Consider the following 20,615-nt stretch of genomic DNA (forward strand, 5'->3'; position numbering starts at 1 on the left):
TAGGATGGTATATGAAAAAGAAAAAACCCCAAAAAATCAGTTACCCAAAGTTATCAAAAGCTTGAATAATGAGGAAAACGATCACACTCCCAAAGGGAAATGGAGAGATGCCATTTTTCCACAGCAGTGCATGACAAGCAGCACCCTAAACGGGGAAGCAGTGGACGCGTCCTCTCTAAACCGGGAACCAGATTCGCTGTCGCCCCTTCCCAGTGAACGCTGTCTCAGGGGCCCGGACTCTAGGGGCCCAGACTCAAGGGGCCCGCGGGCAGGAGCCGGCCCCGAGAGGGGCGGCTCCTTAGCCTCTGCGCGCTGGGCGCCTGCTTGCCTCGCCCCAGTTCTGACCCTGACACTGGAGGTCCCCGCCGACCCATTCGGGAAGACAAAGAGCTGAGAGCCGACGGGGTGGGGAAATGGGCAGAAGCACCGCGCGGGACGATGAGGGAGCGCGGTTCCCGGAGAGAAGCGGAGGGATTCTGCAGAGACAGCGCAGCGCCTGCGCGTGGAGGGCGCCCCCGCTGGGGATGAAGGCGAACCCCCTGCACCGCAGCTTCTTCACCCACAGGGGCGCGCACACTCCGGGAGCAAATGCCGGGCTGCCCGGTGGCGCGGCGTGAGCCTTCAACAAACGCTCACTCCCTGCTCTTGTCTTTACTGACTGGAGTCCTGCGCACACCGTGGGCCGTGGGACGGGCAGGGAGAACCGGCCTGCGGCTGCCTGGGACTGTTGCTGCGCCTATCGTCTGGACGTCGCGAGACTCGGGCCTCCTGCCTGTGTCCTGGGGACTTGCCCACCGTCGCTGGCTCCTGCTAGTCAGGGGTGCTGGGTCTTCCTTGTTCCCTCCCAGGACCGGTGCGTTTGGAAGCGGGAAGGGGCGTCCCGGGGTTCGGGGTCAGGACAGGTGGGTCCTGTGCTCCCATCGGAGGCTAAGAGGAATGGAGGGGCGGGCGCCCTCTAGCGGTCAGGGGGCCTGAGTGTGTTTTTATAGCCCGGGCTGTGCAGCCGTGGGGGTGCCCTCTGCTCCCGGACAGGGGCGAGGACCTGTGCCCCTTGGGACCCTGGTTTCCTACAACATGGTACCTGCCCCCTCTTTCGGGACTGGGAGGTTTGAACGAGCTACATGTACAGCCCGGTGCTGGGCCACAGGCGGACTAAGTGAAGGGGCCCTTCTTACTGGTGCCAGAGACCAAACAGGGAGTGGGTGTGATCACCCCTCAGAAGACTGGCTCCCTGTTCTCTGCTGTCCCTGTTTCCGGAGGCAGGTTCTGGGAGCAGGGTGTGGGGGACGCACCCAGTCCTACTGCCCCCTCACCAGTGAGTCCTGCCTTCCTGGTGGGGGTCCAGGAGGAGGCAGACCCTAGGCCATGTGGACCCCCTCGAGCCCTGGGCTCAAACCTAGCCTCATCTCCCTCCCCAACAGGCAAGGGCAGGAAAGGGGGGTCGGAACTTCACTTCCAGGCACAGGGGCCAAAACTTCAGGAACTTGAGGGGCTTCTGCGTTGTGCAGTGTTAAGAGGGAAGGGTGACATTTTGCAGCCTAGTGTGCTTGCCTCTGATAACACGATGAGGTTGAAAATGAGGAGCACAGTGTGGGGTACCCCTTCCTGTCTCCCCAGTTCCTTCCTTCGGACTCTCCAGGAGGCTGCTCTGAGGAGCACCCCCTCCCCCAAGAATCCCAGCACCCTCCTGGGGCCAGCCCCCTCGATAGGGGGAGAAACTGAGGCTGAGACGAAGCCGGACAAAGCCACAGCCCAAGACCCCCGGCGAGGGCCTCAGGGCTCTGCCGAAGAAACCGTGGCGGCCACTCACGTCGTTGAAGTGCTTGGTGGTTTTCATGATGTAAGGGGTCCGCTCGTTCTTCTCCAGCTTCATCCAGCCTTGCCCGAAGAACTCCCTGGAGGAAGGGGGGGGCACCCGGGCAGGCACCGTGAGGTGGCTTCGCCTCAGAGGGTGTCATTTCTGGGGGCGGGACTTCCTGCAGGGTGGGAGTGGGGAGGACCGGGCACCCACGCCCACTCACTCGTAAGGGATCTTCCGGAAGACCAGGTGGTCCAGCAGCGTCAGCTGCTCCGCGATCTCCAGCGCCGAGTGGTTTTCAAAGGGCTCGGCCTTCACGCCCGCGGCCTGGGGGCAGCAGAGTCTGCGTTAGGGCCACCTCCCAGAGTTCTGGCCACTTTGGGTGGGGGGGGCAGGTGGACAGGTATGACCAGGTGAGCCAGGGCCCCTCCTGGCAGACCCAGTGGGAGATGAGCACAGGGCACAGAGGCTGCTGGAGCCACTGTGGCCTGGCCCCTCTCGGGCTGCAGGCCTGTGCCTGGCGAGGACCCATCTGGTCATTGCTCGTCCTGCCAGGAAGCTGCCGTCACCCCCAGCACATGAGTGTGACAACAGGTGCCCGGAGGTGAGTGACGGCCACATGTTGGTAGGCCCTGTCTGTGCCCGAAGCAGGCTCTGCAAACTTCGACAGCCGATGTGGACTCACAGGTGTGACTGCCCCCAGGACAGCCGACTGGCCAGTGTCCCAGGGTCACCGTGTGCCTGGTCACTGGGCTGCCTGTGGGAGGACAGGACCTGAGTTCCGTGACAGGGGGAAATCTTCAGGAAACACTAGTCAGGGCCCCGAGGTCCCTGCACCAGGTGAGCACAGGGAGACCGGGGTCCCTGGCTCAGAGACCTTGGGAGGGGTCACAGGGAGCTGGAGAAAAGGGGGACAGGGACGACTGTGCCGGTCTGGGAGGGGTCCGCATCCACTGGGGACACGTCAGGAACAAGTATGGGTGTGGGGATTCGATGCTGCGGGGCGGGGGGTGCAGAGGCTAGTGGACAGCTTCCTCCGCCTTTTGTGAGGCTTTCTTTCCTTTTTTTTTAAAGCTTTTATTTATTTAGAGAGAGGGGGAGGGAGGGAGAAAGAGAGGGAGGGAAACATCAATGTGTGGTTGCCTTTTGCACACCCCCTACTGGGGACCTGGCCCACAACCCAGGCACGTGCCCTGACTGGGAATCGAACCTGTGACCTTTTGGTCCACAGGCTGGTGCTCAATCCACGGAGCCACACCAGCCAGGGCTTTTGAGGGGCTTTCGAAACTCCTGCCAGCAAGCACTGCTTTGAGGCCCCTGGGGCTTCCTCTGCACTGGATGTCCCCCACCCAGGCTCTTGGCCGGCAGCCCAGTGGCACTTTGTGGGGAAGAGTGTCTGGCTGTTGTGGAGCCAGAGGCCCAGGTGCTGGTGCCAGGTAAGCATGTCAGCCAGGCCCTGCTGGGGACCTGTGGGGCTGCGCCCCTGAGGGAGGCTGGTGGATAGACTTCTCCTGCCTGGGCTCTGCCCCAGAGGGTCAGCCTGCAGGAAGTGGTACCTGCACAACCTCCATCCTGTCCAGAGTGGAGGTGGGAGGGGACAAGGGTGGAAAGAAGGGGAAGGGACTAGACAAAGAACACATATGAGTGGCCCGTGGACATGGACAATGGTGTGGGGATTGACTGTGGGAGCTGATAGGGGGTGGGGTGGGTGCAGGTGGGCTCTGGGTGCCAGCCCTGCAGAGCTGCCCCTGGGGCAGGGCCTGGCAGGGGTGAGTGTGTTCTCTGAGGGTGTCTGGGGCAGGGGCAGGAGTCCTGGGAGCCAGCGGTGGGGAGGGGAGGACCGGCTTGGCTCACCATCTGCATGACCTCCTCCAGCGTGATCTGATTGTCCCCCGGGTCCTCCTGCGTCAGAGTCCTGGGGACAGGAAGCACAGTGAGACCATGCACCCTGTATCCCCCCTCCCCTCCTGACTGGCTAAGGTCCTCTCCTGAGCTCCCCATGCCTGCATCTGGCTCCCCCTGACAGCAGGGTGACAGGAACAGTGGAAGCTGGGAGTCAGGCAGAGTGGGGGGGACAGGCGGGAGAACCCCGTGGCCTGCTCCACCCTGCACCCCGGAGGGTGAGGAGGGACCCTGGGGGCCAGGCTGACTGTGTGTGGAAGTGCGTGCTGTGGGGTGAGTGCCGAAGAGGTCGGAAGCCTGGAAGAGGTTCCAGGACCCTGAACTTGGAGCACAGACAGGGCTGAGGCCTGTCTTCGGGGAGCTGGAGGAAGGCTGGCAAGTTTGGCCAAGGATCTGAGTCCGAGACGGCCACTCTGGGCCCAAGAGGGGCAGCTGGGGCCCGGCCAGACCCTGAGCCCCGGCCCCTGTACCTGAGCCAGCCCTGGGCAGATGGTGGGCTGGTGCCTGGCTCCCACTGAGCCCCACAAAGAGGTGGCAGCTGATCCCCGCCCCCCCCCCACCTCCCTGCAGCCCGGGAATTCGAACTGTTTGCTGTATGTGGAGGAAGGTCCACTCAGACGCAGCTGCCTGACCCCTGACCTGCGCCCAGGGGGGCTGTCAGGGAAGGAGGAGGAGTGCAGATTTGGGGACAGTTCCATTGAATTCAGCTCAATGGGCATCCCCCAAGCCCCCGCACACGGGCCAGCCAGTGCCACCTGGGAACCCGCCACCGTGACAGAGTTCTTCACCTGTGCGCCCCGTGTGGAGCCGCCAGCCACGTGGGGCTGTTGCGGCTGAGGACCTGAGAGCTGCACTTGACTGAGCTTTGGCGGGTTAAGACTTCATGGCCCTACTGTCTGTTCAAGCTCATGGAGGGGGCAGCTGGGGGCTGCCGTTAGGACAGCCGGACAGATGGGGGTTAGCCTCCCTGGGCGAGGACGGCAGGATCTGCCCCACCTGACGATGTTGCCGGCAGCCTTCCGCTCCTGCGACAGGAGCTCCGGGTCGCGCATGACCTCTTCCAGGAAACTAATCACCTTGCGCTTGAGCTTCTTGTTGCTCTCAAAGTCCTGCGGGAGGAGGGGATGGTGGCCGTGCACAGGACACCCTGTTCGAGCTGCCCCAAGGCGGCCCGACTCAGGCCAGGGGAGGGAGCTGCGGTTCCCAGATTTGCCCATGGAGACCGTCCCCTCATTTTCTTTCCTCCGGCTCCCGGCAGGGCCCCCGTGGGACCCTGAGGCCTCCCGGTGATAGGTACGCTGCTCTGCTGGCCGTGCCTGAGAGCCAGGGCCTCACCCGGGGCCCTGGGGGTTGCGAACCTACCTCGTACCCCGACAGACAGAAGCCCCCGTCCCCCGAATGTCCTTGGTCCCCTCCCAGGGGGTGTGAGGCTCTTCGCCGCCCCGCCCCTTCCTCCCGCCGCCCCTCCCCCACGCCTGCCTGCCGGCACCCACCTGCGAGTGCTTGGACACCCAGTGCCGGAGCACATTCAGGACTCGGTTGGTGGCCGCTCTGCGGATCACGAACTCCTTGTCTCCGTGCCTCTGGTCGGAGGGAAACCCTGCTGGCAGAGGAGACAGAGGGGGCAGAGGGTCATGAAGACAAGGAGCAGAGCTGGACCCACCTCCATTCAAACCCCAGACCCGGGGGTGGGGGGGGCTGGGCTGTCATCCTGGAGGACAGAGTCCACCCTCCCAGCCCCAGGCCCCTTGGGCACCCTGCTTGTCTCTGCTGACAGATCGGGGCTGCCCCCCAGACTGGCGGCCCCTGGGGTCCTCACTCCGGGACCTGTGTGTGCAGGTGGGAGGTGGGGGCGACCCGGGCTCCGTGGGCAGCGGATTCCATCCGGGCACAAGCAGGAAGGGGCCTCCGGGCAGCAGGGGGCAGCGTCCAAGGCCTCACGGGACCCCGGCGCCCTGGCGGCCGGGCCGACCTCCAGGAGGCCCTGAGCGAAGCCCCCCTCGCACCTGCGGTGGCCAAGGACATCCTCCGGTACTTTTCCTTGCTGGGGGTGCCCTCGTTGGCGCCCGCGGTCGCGATGGCGAAGGCGGAGGCTGCGGACAGGCTGCTGCGGCTGTTCTCCAGCTCGCGACAGGACGTCTTGACGACCCCGTTGTTGTAGGAGAAGAGCGGGAACTCTGCGGAGGAAGGGGAGCCCGCGTCCCAGGGCGCGCGAACGCGAACCGGCTGCGCTGCCGGAGGGGGCGTGTCCCCCGCGCGCCGGCGCGCCCCCCAGCGCCGCCTCCATCTGCCTTCTCCCGCGGCACGCACACAGTCCTGCCGCCCTCCTGCCTCGGGGGCGGGGGGGGGCTGTCTCCAGCCACCCCTGCGTCGCTCTGTTGTCCCAAACCCTGTCACCTCTCGGGCCCAGAGAGCAGGGAGCTTGTGACCCTTGCCCATTCGGGGAGAACCTGCAACGCGCCCAGCGTCTGACTATCTGCAAGGGAAGCCGACAGGCTCAGGGGCGGGGCGGGCACCGAGCCCTTCACGCGGGGTCCTCCGCCTACTCGCTGTGTGGCCTGGGGTGGTTACCTAACCTCTCTGAGCCTCCGTGGGCGAGCGACGAGGTGGATGTGAGCACCCGCCTCAAAGGGTGGAAGTATACAGGTGGAAGGAGCTTTGGTGTCCCGGGAAAGACCCCGTGTCTGCCGTGGGATATCAGCGCTATTCGTAATCGCGTTCAGTGGAGTCAGTGGCGGACGCTGACTCTGGAGACCTGCAGCTCCGTCTTGGAGGTGCGGGGAGCGGCCTGCACTCAGGGCAGCGGCCGGGCCGCGAGGAGCACCCGCTGAGCTGGGGTCTGGGGTTTCGCGTTGGGTGAGATCTGCCTCGTGCGTCTGAGCCGCTGCGTGTGCCTGCAGCTAGGGGGCCCCTGGGGGACTGGGGTTCGGGCTGCACTCTGTGTGCAGGGGAGCGGGGGTCCTCACCTTCAGGCCTCAGCCCCGTGTGCAGACCCGACCTCCCGACGGGTCCTCAGACCCGTAAGGACAGGACTCTGAGACCACCTCTCGGAGTCTCTCCCATTAACTGAAGAATGGGAGTAACCTGGCCCCTGGACAGGGCTGCGGGGTGATTAAGGGCCCTGAGGCAGAGCCGCAGCTCAGGAGGCGCCCCGGAACCTGGGTCTCCCGTGGGTGGGCCAGGGTGCTGGCCCCTCTGCCCGCCAGGGCCTGGAGTGTCGTGCACCCTGTCCAGGCTGGAACTGACTTTGCCAGGGTAAGAGCAGGGGGCCACCCCCAACTCCCGCAGCCGGAGTTTTGGCCCCACGGTTACCATGGGTTACCGAGCGGCCCCGCCCTGCGCGGATGCTCCGCCCCTCGGGGGGTCTGTCTGCAGCTTCTGGCTGTACCTGAGGAATTTTTGCTCTTCACCGATTTTGGCGTCGTGGGAGATTTGCTGGGTGAGGTCTCCGTGTCGGCGTCGTCGCTCTGGTTTGGGTCGGTGTCGGACTCTTCCCTCACGGAGACATCCGAGCCTGGGAGGCGAGAAGGGGGTGATTTGGTGTTTCTCAGAGGGTCTCCGGTTTTGACACGCGGGCCTGTAGTTCACTGGTGCAAACGGGGGAGGCTGGGATATACCCGTGGGAGAACGTTTAGTGGCTCGGTTCGGCCCCATCAGCCCTTCCACGAGCTGACGCGCGCTCTGGGTGGGCAGGAAGGCTCTGCTGGCTCTGCCTGGGCTTCTGGGACCTGCCCTCCTTTGCCCAGGGATGCCTGTGGTCCCGTGCACCTGAGTCTGGGCAATCGCTGAACGTCTCCCTCAACTGGGGAGACTCGTAGCTGATGCACTCGGGGGAAAGGTGAAGGACGATATGGCAAGATCAGCCCTGGCCGGGGGAGAGCTTGGTCGGCGGAAATGAGGTGCGCCTGATCCCTGGTTTCTCCGACTAACTTGGCTCTTTTGAGAGCTCAAAGGAGGATGGGTCTTCTCTTCAGGAAAGAGCATCCACATGTGTGTGCACACACTTGGGTGCACGGGCAGGCCAGCGCAGGGGCCCCGAGTGTGAGGACCTTGCAGGGTTGTGCGTGTCGCACTGATAACGGGACAGCCTGAGCTGCGACAGGTCCCCAAGGGTGGAACTCGGGGCCCTCATGGCCCCTCCTATTCTCTGCCCTGACAGCTGGCCTTTGGGGCTCCTCCCTGCAGGCTGTCACTTTGGCTGCTGACTTTCCGCCGTGTGCACCCCCATGTGCTGTGTGGGGCCTGCCGGTGTCTCCTAGCTGGACCATCTGCAGAGGGGGGATCCTGCCTCCCCTCTTCTCAGCTCCAAGGGAGGAATCCCCACCCTGCTCACGGTCTTTGCAGAGTCCCCCTCCCCGGTGGACTGTGCTGGGGCCCCCAGGTGTGGGCCAGCCTGACCAGAGTCACAGCCGGACTCGCAGCGCAGACACAGGCCCAGAACGCTCAGGGGGGGCTCCAGAGGGTGGGCGGTCTGAGGTGGGTCACCCCCTGCACCACCCTCACCTGCGTCCCGAACACACACGGCCTGACTCCCAGGGCCTCAGGCTCGCCCGCTCCACCCCTCTGTCTAGGACGTTGTCTCCTCTCTCTCCTCATGACAACCTACACTGCCCACCTCCTCCGGGAAGCCTGCCCTGACTCTCCATGGCCCTGGGCAACCCGCCAACACAACGTGTCCAGTCTCCACGTCAGGCCCTGCTCCTCAGCCAGACTGTGACTGTGGGGGGTGGGGCACCAGACCCGACGAGGACCATGGCCTGGCCTGGGTTGTGTCCACGGCAGCGATGGACATCCCCGGGGCCCTGGGGCCTCCCCTCCCGTTCACTCACTCTGCTTGCTGAGTGCCGAGGGCTCCTCCGGCTTCTCGGTGGCCGTATCTCCCTCGTCTGCAATCTTGTTGGCAAAGCCACTGGACACGTACAGCTTGCTGGTGTCCAGCGCGGCCTTGCTGAAGGGCGACATGGCCGAGTACACGCCGGTGTAGCCGTTGGAGCTGCAGCCGAGCGCGGCCAGGTCCAGGGCCTTGCCGCCCGTGATGATGGGGATGTTCAGGGACAGCTTGCGCTGGCGGCTGGGTGAGGACTTCTTGGTGAGGGACAGCGGTGGCGGCGAGGAGAACTTGCGGGTGGCGCGGGGGGATTTGGGGGGCTCCCCGTACAGGAGCTTGGTGTTCTGGCCACTGGCGAACAGGAGCTCCAGCGACCTGAGGGAGGGCAGGGTGGGGGAGGAAGGGTCAGCCTGGCCTGGCCTGGGGTCCTCTGGGTTTGGGGGGGGTCCCCGGAAGGGTCTGGATGGTCCATCCCGGATGGGGGTCTGTCCTGCTTTCTCACGGCTCCCGGGAAGCTGCTGCCTGCTGAAGACCTGACAGCAGAGGTATGGGGCTCGCACCCCCAGGCCCCCCGCCCCTCCTCACGCTCCCCGAGGCCCCGGGAGGGAGGGCGAGCTTCAGGGAGCAGGTGGCAGGCGCCCACCTGGCGGGGATGGCGCTGATGGGCTTCTTGTAGATGGTGATGAGCTTGTCCAGCACCACCAGGGCCGAGGTGAAGACGCGGTAGGAGTGCAGGAAGGTGTTGAGGAAGTCGATGCTCAGGAAGCGCAGGTCCGTCAGCCGCTCCAGCAGCCGCTCCACGCTGGCGTAGCGGATCTGCAGCACTTTGCAGGAGTTCATGGTCTTGCTGAAGCGGATGTCCACATCGTCGCAGTACAGGGAGGCGTCGGACCTGCGGGGCGGGGGCGGGGCGGCCCGAGGTCTGAGCCCGGGGCTGGCCAGCTGACCTGGCCTCGCCTCCCCATGGGCCGACAGCCAGGATGGACGGACGGATGCCGAGGGGCTGGCTGGCTCATGAGGGAACTCGGAAAGCATCGGGAGAGCGGGACTGGGGGAGAATGGGCTGCAGCTTCTTTTTTTTTTTGGCCAACCATCTCCTAAACACCAGCCATCATCAAACCCCTGGGACCACTGGATAAAACAGAACAAGCCTGACCAAATGACGTGTCCCGGAGCTCACAAAATAGAAGGGAAGCCTGTCCACGCACACGTGTGGTCACAGATGCTCCTGGCAGCGTCATTCGTAATTGCAAAGGCGTGGAAACCACGTTAAGAGACGGTGGCCTGTGCACACTTGGGAAAGTGCTCGGTGAGGGGACGGGGTGAGGTGCTGAACGGGGCGCCGAGAGAATGCCCCTCGGACACGCTGTGTGGTTCTGTCGACGTGAAATGTGCAGAATGGGAATCGGCAAAGCCACGGACAGGAAGGGGGCCGGTGGTCGCCAGAGGTGGGGAGAGGGCAAGGTTGGAACTGACTGGAAGGCCTGTGGGTTTTTTTTTTGGGGGGGGGTGATGGAAATATTCTGGATTTAGATGGTGGCACAGCACAGTGAATGTACTAAAATCCACCGGTGGATGCAGGTGGTGGGGCCCCTGGGCAGGGCGGGCAGAGGGTGAGGGGTGCGGGGGCTGGAGGAGGGGGCCAGGTGCAGATGTGCAGGCTCAGCTGTGTCAGGGACCGCCCCACCAAGCCTGTGATCCTCAACCACGCTCACTGTGTAACTTGGAAAAGGAAACCAGGCATCGAAAACAAGAAAGTGCCTAACACGTCATTCCTCAGGTCACATTTTAAACAGCTTAACGCAAAAACCCACCGAGCCAAAGCCACCGCCCAAGTGGACAGGAGCCCACAGCAGACAGCGACCGCCCAGTAGGCGTGAGCCCGCGGGTGTGAGCCCCAGCGCCTACCAGCGGTCACCCCCCCCCCCCCCACTGTGGCCCCCAGCGGCCGGGACGGCCTCCGAGGCACTCACTTGATCATCTGCGGCACCGTGACCTTGGAGTTCTCCTCAAAGGCGTTCATCATGAGGCCGTTGCACCGGATGTTGTCCACACACTGGAATCAGAGTGGGGGCGCCTGTGTCTCAGCTTCCGGCTCCGGCCGGGGTCCCAGGCCCCGCAGGGACTCTGCCCGGCGAGCGGGGACATCCCCGCACACCCCAAGTGCCTTTGCTGAGAGGCAGACTCGCAGGCGCACTTCCAGGAAGTCTGCAGGGGTGCGGGCGGCTCGGGAGTCGGGAACGTTAGGGGTCGCCGTAGCGTATGCTCCCGAGGAAGGGGTTCCCTGAGCCGACTCTGGGGCGGCCCAAGCACGGAGCAGCTGGGCTCGCTGGGCTCGCTGGGCTCGCCTGGCTCGGGGAGGAGCCCCGCGCACCCGAGCCAGCTCAGGCATGGGGGGCGCGTGGGGCCCGGGCTTTCAGACACAGGGACGGCGCTCACCTGGCTGATGTCGCTGGTCCACGCCGCCTTCTCCTGGCGGGATGAGGCCACGAGGATGACCGTGAAGGACGGGGAGTCCTTCGGCTCCACCCCGATCTTAAAGTCCAGGCGGTCCATGTCCTGGCCGGACCCTTTGGCTTCCAGTCACAAAACGTGGGGTTAGCGGAATGCGCGCGGGCCCATTTTGAGCTGAAACCGTTTTCAAGGCTCACACGCCGGCGAGGGCGGCGCGCTGGTGGGTCCCGGGCCCCAGGCGGCGGTCAGAGCCTTTCCTTTCTCACAGGGTGAGGCGCCCTCCCTTCAAAGGCGGGAGAACCAGGGCCCCAGCGCAGTGCCCCAGGCCCGGCCCCTCCTGATGGGGAGAAGGGGCCCCCTCGCTCAGCACCCTCCCCTCCTCCCTACGCAAACCTCGCGTGGGCCCGTCTTTCAGGGGGAGAGCGTGTGTGTGCGCGTCTGTGCGAGCAACTTGCACACCTACCTTCTTCCTCGGTGCTTTCCGGGTCTTCCAGCAGGGTGCAGTCGATGAGGGATATGACCCCGTTCTGGAAAACAGCAGCCGGGAGGGGGGCGTGTCAGGAGGGGGCTTGGGCGGGAGCTTCCACGCACACACAGCCATTCCCGAGTGGGGACTGGTTTTGTTGTTGTTTTTTGTTCTTGTTCAATAGTGCTGTGTCTTTTATGTGGAAGAGCTTTATCCTCACACAAGAAAACAAATAGGCCCTGGCTGGGAAGTTCAGTGGGTTAAAGAGCTCTCCCTTCAATACTCCAAGGTTGCAGGTTCGAGTCCTGATCAGGACGCATACAAGAATCAACTGATGAAGACATCCATCAGTGGATCAGCAAATCAATGTCTGTCTTTGTCTGTCTGTCTCTGTCTTGCTCTCCCTCCCTCTTTCTCTCTAAAATCAATTTAAAAAAGAAACCCAGTGAAGTGCATTGTACAGATTGTCTCAGAGAGGCCTTCCTGAATGAAGGTCAAGGTCGGCTGGGGGTGGGGTCATGGGGCCCGGGCGTGGCCTCTTCTGGCCCCAGCAGCGGCTCCGAGGTGCCCCCTAAATCCATGGAGGGTTGCAGTCCCCACGCCCCTCCTGCTCCCCGCAGAGAAGCAGGCCAGTGTCTCAGACTTTCCTCAGGTTTTGTCACTCGGGTTTTGCAGACCCAGTGATGACGTCACGGGGTTCTGTGTCCTCCCCGAGGTTGCCCAGGTGCTCTGCTCCGCGCCGGAGCCTGGAGAGCCCCAGCCAGCCTCTCTCTGCATGCCAGTTTTGAGGAAACTCTGGAAAGATGCCTGTCGTGCCCAGGTGTCTGTGCCTCTCTCGGTCCCTTGGTGCTGTGGTGAGAAGTGAGAGTGCCCACAGCCGCGGCCAGATGGCCGGCGACCTGCCTCTCGCTGGAGAATAAAGCGGAAGTGGGGGCCGGGGCTGTGCCTGCTGCTGCTCACGCCTGTCACCGTCGCTGGTGCCGGGGTGGGGGGTGGGGGGCGGCCGCTGCATCTCCTCTGGGGCCCTGGCCTCGTGCGTCCTCGTTTCCACAGAAGCTGAGGCAACAAATGTTTGCTTCTAGCCGCTACATTTGGGGCTGCTTTGCTGCACAGCGACAGGTAAGCAATACAGCAACTGATGACCGGGGACCCGGCCACCGGCTGGTCTGTGTTTGAAAACACGCACTGGGCAGGCTGCTCTCCGGGGGTCGGGGAGCCCCAGATCCTGCTTCTGCTTCTCGTTTGCCCCTTGGTGGCCTTGAGTGACCTCCAGGCCTTGCTGGGCTTTAACTGCCCAGTGATGTCTCTGGGTTTGATAACCTTGAAAGTCCTGTCTAGTTCAAAAAAATTCTTAAAAATCTTGAGGATTTGCAGCGTGCCTTCTCCAGGCCTCCTCGTGCCCAGATTTGAAGTCCACGGTGGCGAGCTGCTGGGGAGACTGCGGCTTATCAAGTGCTTCCTACCGACAGAACAGGTCTGCGCCCACCTGCCTGCACCCCCAGGCGCAGCCAGGGGCTTTCCTGGGGCCATCCACCTGTGAGAGATGGAGCTGGGAGGAGATGCACGGCTCAGAGCAGTGGACAGCTGAGGCCCTTCTCAGGGAGCAAGCCGTGAGGGACAAGGGAGGTCAGCCAGGGGGACAGAGGCCTAGCCACGGGGGGATGGTGGGAGCCAAAGCTCTGGGGTCAATGAGGAGCAGGAGGGGTGGGAGGTGCTCAGTCTCCCGCCTTTTGGGAGAGGCCAGGTAGCTGAGGGTGGCATCTCCTGTAGGGTGAGGGCCCGAGGGCCAGCCCCAAGTGTGAGCACCCCGCAGCCCATGGGCAGCACTGGGCCAGGCCAGTGCTCTCGAGACAGACAGGGTGCTGACAGGGCCCTTGGGTGGGAGATGAGAGGCTGTGGACCCCAGGCAGGTGCCACCCGACCCTGCTCCTTACACACACACACGTATGTACACACACATATGCATGCTCGCACACACACACACATACACACACACACAGTTCAGGGGCTTGCCTAGTCCCCAGGCTCCTCTGGGGGGCCATGACGCCCCCCTTCCCATTTCCTGGGAGCTCTCAGCGGAGAGCGGCCTGCCCACCTACCTTGGTGAGGTGCAGCTTCCCGCCCGAGCCCCGGGTGCAGATGATGAGGTGCTTGGAGAAGAGGAAGCACTGCCGCTCACCTTCCTTCTTCAGGGACAGCGAGCCCAGGCGCCCCCTGGTGATCTTGCCCTTCTCTGACATGGGCACCTGGATGAGGGACCCTGGGTGTGGGGGGGAGAGGGCCCCTCAGCGACCTGACCCTGTGAATCCCTGCCTTGGGGCACCTGCAGAGTCCAATGTGGGGCCGGACAGGGAGCCAGGTGGTCCCTGTCCGAGCAGCAAGCCTGGACCTGGGACCTGCTCTGCGGCCCCTCCTTGGGTCCATGGAGGGACAGGATGGGGGATGACCAGAGAGTCTCCTTGCAAGACTCCTCGACCTCCCGGCCAGGGCTGGGCAGGGACAATGCAGGCTGGGGGATCTTGGGGTGGCAGGAGGAGGGACGAGCTGGGGATGGGCTTTCAGTGGGAGCAGGGAGGGGGCGTGGGTAAACAAGAAACAAGGGCAGCTGCTGCCACACCAGGCCAGGACAACGGCTCTGGCCAAGGGGGCTTTGCTGCAGGGCCTCCGCCCTCCACACAGCAGCAGGGTGCCCCCGCTCAGGGCAGGGGCCTGTGGCAGGCCTGCTGCTGCTCCTACTCTGCTCTCACCTCTGAGGCCCCTACCTGGGAGCTCCTCCTACTCATCCTTCACAGCTTCACTCAGGCACCCCCTTCTCAGGGGGCTTCCCCCACCCCCAGTTCTGCTTGGGGCCACCCTGCTGCCTCCTGCCTGCACCTGTCACTACCCTGAGCCCAGTCCTGGATTTGTTTCCTTGTGAGTCTCCCTTGCACAGAGCACTTCTGGGCTGGGGGTCCACTCTCTGTGTCCCTGCACCCCTTGTTGGCCTGGCAGGGACCAGGCAGGCGTCAGGGTAGGCTGTGAGACTGAGAAGCAGGAAAGCACTGCCAGGCCCCCTGTCTGGTCTCCAGGTCCAGCCCCACCCCTCACAGGGCAGGCTCCTGGGCGCAGGGTCCCCACCCTGGAGGCGTCATTCTTTGGGACACTCCCCACATAGTCCAGAGTAGCTCGGGGAGATGGGAGACAGGCAAGTTAAGGGTCAGGTCATGGAAGGGCTCAGAAGAAACTCCAGGGAAGTGATCCCCTTGCAAAGGGCAGCTGCACGCAGGCTGGAGGGAGGTGCTTGTGACCTGTGGGGCCAGCTGGTATCTGCCCTCGCTGTTCCCTCCTACATCCTTCCAAAAGGGACAGGGGACTGTTTACTACAGTGAGCAGTGCACAGCCAGGGCCATCAGAAAGAAGTGTGTTTGCCTCTGGAGAGAAGGAACCTGAAAACCGGCACCATCTGCATCTCGATGAAGAGATGCTCCCGAGGCCCCAGGTTCCGCTGTCACATTGGGAGGGGCCGGAGTGACCCCACCACCCAGCGCCCAGCTGGCCTGTACCTTGTCTCACGAAGGTCTGGCTGGTGTCCAGCAGGATCTCACAGCCCTCGATAATCATGCGCTCGATGGCCAAGTTTTTCCGGATGTTCTCCGTCTCGCTGACCTCGTCATGCATTATCCTGTGGGAATGGGAAGTGGCGCCATCAGAGATCGGTGGCCACAACGCCGAGGGGGGCCGCCGAGGGCCAGCCAGGTCTGGGAGAAAGACTGGTGCCCAAGGAGGCAGGGGCGTCCCATGTCAGAGAAAACGAATCGGAGGTTAACCACTGAGAAGCAGGTCTCTGGGTTACAAGCACAGACCGTGGGGCAGAGGCCGTGGTGTAGGGAGGAAGACGAGGCTGCAGGGGGCATCCTTAGTGTGGGCTAACGCCTACCCTCACCGACCCCGGCCTCACCCGCCGGCCGAAAAAAACGAAGGCCTTTGTATTTCCCAATCAGTGCCCCGAACGCTCTATATACAGATGTTTTCTTATTTTAAAAACTTTTGTTTATTGATTCTAGAGCGAGAGAGACATCGATCTCCTGTTCTGTCCATCCGCGCTTTCATTGCTTGACTCCTTCCCCGCCCAGGGATCGAACCCTCAACCTTGGAGTATCAGCAAGATGGTCCAATCAACCAACTGACCTACCCAGCCAAGGTTTGGTTTCCCGATCATGGCCCTGAAACAGCTTGGTTTCAGAGGACAGGGCAATGCCGCTGGCTCAGGGAACACGGACTTCTGTTATTTCTGCGAATTCTGGCCCAGCTGGGAGGAAAGCAGGGTGCACGTAGCCCCCTCCCCACCTCCCATCTGAGAACACACAAACTGTCCTACTAGTTCCTGTTGGGCCGGCTGCAACTCCACTCATGTCCACGAGGTGGCACCACTTACCTGCTTAAAAAAAAAAAAAAATACTGTCCGTGGGAAAATGGACAAGAGTGTTGTTCCCTTTGCAAAGAGCCTTCCCAGGTTTCCAGGAATCTCGGATGGTAGTGGGTAATTTATGCGTGGGGGGGTGGTATGGAAAAGCATCCCACCTACTCCAGCTCAGGGCCTTTGCACCTGCTGGTTTTTCCCCCGGGACTGCTCACACACAGCTATTTACTTGCTATCCGCTGAAGAATGGTTTGTGTCCCAGGGACCTGAATGGAAAAATTCCTTGCCTGTTCCTCCTCAGGACTTTTGTACTTGTGTTTTTTAAGCCCCCTGAATTCTCTTATTTGTTAACTCTTGCTGCAGAATGTGCTGATTTTAGAGAGCGGAGAAGGGAGGGAGAAAAAAGGGACAGAAAGATCCATGTGAGAGACAAACATCGATCGGTTGCCTCCGGAATGCACCCCGACGGGACCCGCAACCTAGGCATGTGCCCTGACCAAGGAATAGAACCCGTGAGCTTTGGGTGTGCTGGATGCTGCTCCAAACAACCGAGTCACACCAGCCAGGGCCGCTTATTCGGCTATTCCAAAATCCTGGCTCTGGACTGGCTTAAGACCTGGCAATGCAGCTGGCTCGGGGGAGAACAGCTTCAGTTAGTTTCCTAAATTCTGGCAAGTCTGGGAGGATAGTTTGACACCATCTACCCCCAATCTAAAATGAAGAGACTTGTCCCTATTGTTTTTTTCTTGCCGCCTGCAATATCCCTCATGTCCACAGGGTGGCAGCATCGACTTACTTTTTAAAAACTACTCTTGCCAAGTGATGTGTCAACTCTGCTAAGAACCTTCACTGGTCTCAAGGACACGTCAGGGAATAGGCTATTTTGTTGTTTTGTTGTTTTAGTGATGTTCTGAAAATATTTCCTGCCTGTTTCCTCAGGGCTTGGTAGTTGTTTCACCCCCCCCCCCCCCGGAACCTTCTTTTACCTTGGTTTTATTTATTTTAGATTTTATTTACATTTATCTTTAGAGAGAGGGTAAGGGAGGGATAAAGCACTGACAAAAGGAGACGTGAGTGGTTCACTAGGAACAGTGAACGTTTCCAGGCGTCTGCCCAGGTAGTCCGTTATTTTTCAGGGGGTATCTGCGAAAATTGCCTACCTTCTTCTCAGGCCGTTTGTACTTTTACTACTGCTTTAAAAATGTAGGCTCTGGCCTTGGTTATTACTGGAGGACCTGGCAATGAGGCTGGTCCCTGACAGACCAATTTTTGTTAGTCTTGTAGATTTTAGCGAGTTTGGGAGGAAAACTTGACACAGCTACTTTTTAATCTGGGATACAGACAATTGCTCCTATTGATCTTTTCTGCCGCCTGCAATACCATTAATGTCCACACGGTGGCAGCATTTACCCGCTTTTGAAAAAAAAAAAAATACCCTAAGAGGAGGCAAAAGGACAGCGAGTGGTCTCTGTTGCTAGAAGCCTTGAGTGGTATCCAGGCGCCTGCCCAAGTCTTCTGTTATTTTTTAGTGGGTGTCTGGAAAAACAACGTACCTTTTCTTTCTCAGGGTCTTTGGACTTGCTGTTTCTTTTCCTTGAACGTTTGTGTACGACTGCTTTTTAAAATACCGGATCTAGACTTGCTTATTGTCGGAGGACTTGGCAATGAAGCTGGCCCCAGGGAGACCGAGTTCTTGATTTGTGTAGTTTTTGACAAGCAAGGGAGGAAAACTGGAGGCGATTTTTTCCTAATCTGGGATGCAAACGACTATTCCTATTATTTTTGTTCGGCCGACTGCAACTCCAATGATGCCACCAGATGGCACCATCTACCCGCTTTTAAAAACATCCTGAACGCAAAGATGGAAAATTGAGTGTGGACTTCGCTCAGAAACTGAACGGGTTTTGAGGAGTCTTAGCAGTAGGGGGTCACATGTGGGGCTGGGAAATCTCGAAAAACTACCCTCTTCCTTCTACTCAGGCCCTTTGCAGGTGCTGTTTTCTCCTGAATGCTCTTCATGTGGCTCTTTCCGTAATATTAATACTTTGGAACGGCCTGTTTTTGGAGGCCCTGGTAGTGGGCCAGCTCAGGGAAGACTGACTTCTGTTACTTCTGTGTGGGGACCAGCAAGGGTTAGACTTTGCTAAGAACACTGATGGCTTTTTAGGAGTCTCAGAAAAGTAGTGGGTCGTTTTTGGGGGGGAGGTGTCTTGAAATAGTACCTCACCTACTCAAATACCCTAGAGGGCCTCCTGTTTGTTTGCTGGGACCCGACATTCTGTGCAGTGTGCCAGCAGGGGCCGGTCAGCGTGTGTAGTTACGACGTTCTCCCTCAGGCCCTCTCCAAGTACACCCCACAGCCAGCTGCGGCCACACGGGGCCCTAGTGCTTGTGACAGATGGAATCAGCCGGCTACTGAGGAAACCACTGAGACCCCCTGGTCCTCAGGGCCTGGAGAATGGTGGGGTGAGGGTGGACGATCGTGTGTTTCATGTGCCGAGCTCGTGCCCAGCCCATGAGAGAAACTGGTTGTGACCACTCTTCATGCTGTCGTTGGGGAGGCGATAGAGTCTCTTCCCCTGTGCCTCAGTTTCCCCTGCCCTTCTAGCGATGCTCCAACAGAAGCCCCAGCCTCAGCCTTGTACTGGACAGAGGCTGCTGAGGCAGGCTCTTTTCAGGGGCTGTGTGGGAGAGCAGCTGGGTTTCCAGGGCCTGGGTTTGACAGTGAGCCCAGGGTGTGGGGGTTCAGGAGGAACGGTGGGTGAAGGCTGGAAGAAGGAGTGTGCCAGAAGGGGTGTTCTGAGCTCAGCTGGGAGGACCCGAGTTACCTGATGGCCTCCCATGGGTTTGGGGCTTTCTCAGCCCCAGAGGGAGCTGATGGGAGGACGGAAAGGTTGTCATGGAGAGAGGAGACCTCCTTTGTGTTGGGTACAGGGCCGGGTGCAGGTGATGGCGGTGAGAGGCAACAAGAGTGGGCTGAGCACCAGGACCCCTGGGGGGAAAGGGATTGGCAGCTTAGGCTGCCACCCAGGTGCTGCCTGCAGCTCTTCCCACCCTGGGGCAGGCGCCCCTCAGTGACAGGAAGCCTGGCTGCCTCCTGGGGTCCCTCGGGCCACCTGTAGCCCCCGACTCTAAAACAATGACGGCTGGGAGGGGAGGCAGTGAGCAGGTTCCTGTCCTGGGAGACAGACCCTGCCTGGGACCCTGTGGGCTCGGGCTGTGCACTGTGGCCCTGCTCGGGGGGAGGGGGGCACTGCTTCCCTGTCCCCAGGAATCCTACCCTGATCCTGCACATCACCACCTGGGGCCCAGCACACTTGGGGGGACACCCTCAGCCTCGGCCTGAGCCTGGCCGCCCCCCTCAGCCGGCTCACCTGGACAGTTCCTCCAGCTTGGACTTGGCGTAGTCCAGGCTGTTGCGCTCCACGTGCTCGTGTGGGGTGTGGGCCAGGAGCTCGTGCAGCGTCAGGATGTACCTGGGGATCTACAAGAGGAGGGACGGGGACAGAGACGAGCAGCATTGGAAAGGGCTCTCCCAGCCCCCAGGACACCTGCAGGGGCAGGGCCCCTGGAGGAGCTGCGCCCTCGCCTTCTCACTCTGCCTGCTCCACAGGGCGGACCAGCCTCACCCCGTTCTGCAGGCGGGCCTGAGGGGGCGGCCTGGCGCACCTGGAACATGGGGTAGGTGAGGAAGGTCTCCAGCGTCCTCTCCTCACAGTCGGGCTTCGCCTCGTAGTGCTTGAGCAGCTTGTCGAAGTCGCGGTTCTGCTTGCAGTGCGCCAGGATCTGCAGGCTGTACTGGTGGTTGCGCACAAACTCCTGGTAGATGTTGAGCATGGGCAGCAGGATGTCGAACAGGTCGGCTGCAAGGAGGGCGGGGTCAGCGGCCGGTGGGCGGGGTCAGCGGGCGGGTGCCCCGGGAGGTGGTGGAGCTGCCCCACCCCATCCTGGACAGATCCTGGCGTTTGGAGAGGACTCTGACCAGGTAGGTGGCCCCCGATATGGGGACCAAGCCAGAACTGCAGAGTTTGAGAGATGGAGTCAGAGCCCGGCGGTGTGGTGGGTGCTGCGTGTGTGCCCCCCACCCATTCTGCACCCCAACATTCGTTCCCTAGCTGCTGGGGTGCCGGTAGCCGATGACTCTCCGCTGGGTGCCCCCCACCCAGGAACCACTCGGCTGATGGAGGCGGCCTTGCACAAGGCACACCCCACCCAATGGCGTGTGCGGGTGGGGCGTAAAGGCCGCCCCATGCTTGACCTTGAGGGGCCATCCAGCTGCTGCGCTCCCGTGGGGTCAGCGGAGGGCCTGGCTGTCGCTGCATCGAGGCCTCGTGCCCCTCTGCCCGGCCCCCACGGGTTGGTGCTGAGGCCTCCCTTCCAGAGAGCCCCACCTGTGACAGCACCTCTCTGCGGTCACAGGTGAGTAGGTAGGCGGCCTGAAACTGGGTCTCCTGACGCTACACGGCCTTGCGAGTCTCTGCCCCGCACCCGTCCCTTCATCAGCGCGCCCCTGTCCTTCCAGACCTCCCCAGCTCCGCAGCCCTGGTGCAGCGAGATGGGTCCCCTGCTGGCGGTTCTGTCTCCACCTCCTCGGTGTACGATACCGCGTCCTCTCAGACCCGCTCTCAAACCTGCCCTGTGCTCTGACAGAGGGGCTGTGGGGGGCCCACACCGCGGCAACCTCTGCGACGCCCCCTGCAGGCGGGTGCTGGAGCATCACTGGGCAGTCCACAAGCCCAAGAAAACACACACGATGATGGACAGTTAA

At 61.7% G+C, this 20,615-nt stretch overlaps 1 protein-coding gene across 3 annotated transcripts in view; it reads right to left on the reverse strand.

Moving 5' to 3' along the window:
- The window catches only part of RASGRF1 (Ras protein specific guanine nucleotide releasing factor 1), a 54,100-nt gene that overhangs the window by 8,807 nt on the left and 24,678 nt on the right, over positions 1 to 20,615 (reverse strand). For 2 of the 3 annotated variants that reach the window (XM_036013285.1, XM_028502414.2), the window contains exons 7-22: positions 19,517 to 19,710; positions 19,222 to 19,331; positions 14,991 to 15,109; positions 13,548 to 13,708; positions 11,446 to 11,509; positions 10,968 to 11,104; positions 10,502 to 10,584; positions 9,172 to 9,420; positions 8,530 to 8,903; positions 7,089 to 7,214; positions 5,707 to 5,877; positions 5,194 to 5,303; positions 4,697 to 4,809; positions 3,653 to 3,713; positions 2,022 to 2,125; positions 1,811 to 1,895 (exon numbers count right to left, since the gene is read on the reverse strand). In XM_036013285.1, coding sequence (XP_035869178.1) covers positions 1,811 to 1,895; positions 2,022 to 2,125; positions 3,653 to 3,713; positions 4,697 to 4,809; positions 5,194 to 5,303; positions 5,707 to 5,877; positions 7,089 to 7,214; positions 8,530 to 8,903; positions 9,172 to 9,420; positions 10,502 to 10,584; positions 10,968 to 11,104; positions 11,446 to 11,509; positions 13,548 to 13,708; positions 14,991 to 15,109; positions 19,222 to 19,331; positions 19,517 to 19,710 — 2,261 coding nt within the window. The remainder of the gene's footprint in view (positions 1 to 1,810; positions 1,896 to 2,021; positions 2,126 to 3,652; positions 3,714 to 4,696; positions 4,810 to 5,193; positions 5,304 to 5,706; positions 5,878 to 7,088; positions 7,215 to 8,529; positions 8,904 to 9,171; positions 9,421 to 10,501; positions 10,585 to 10,967; positions 11,105 to 11,445; positions 11,510 to 13,547; positions 13,709 to 14,990; positions 15,110 to 19,221; positions 19,332 to 19,516; positions 19,711 to 20,615) is intronic. The other variant, XM_028502413.2, reaches the window with a different exon arrangement.

This window comes from Phyllostomus discolor, chromosome 12 (genome assembly GCF_004126475.2).
Source record: "Phyllostomus discolor isolate MPI-MPIP mPhyDis1 chromosome 12, mPhyDis1.pri.v3, whole genome shotgun sequence".
NCBI classification, from domain to species: Eukaryota; Metazoa; Chordata; class Mammalia; order Chiroptera; family Phyllostomidae; genus Phyllostomus; species Phyllostomus discolor.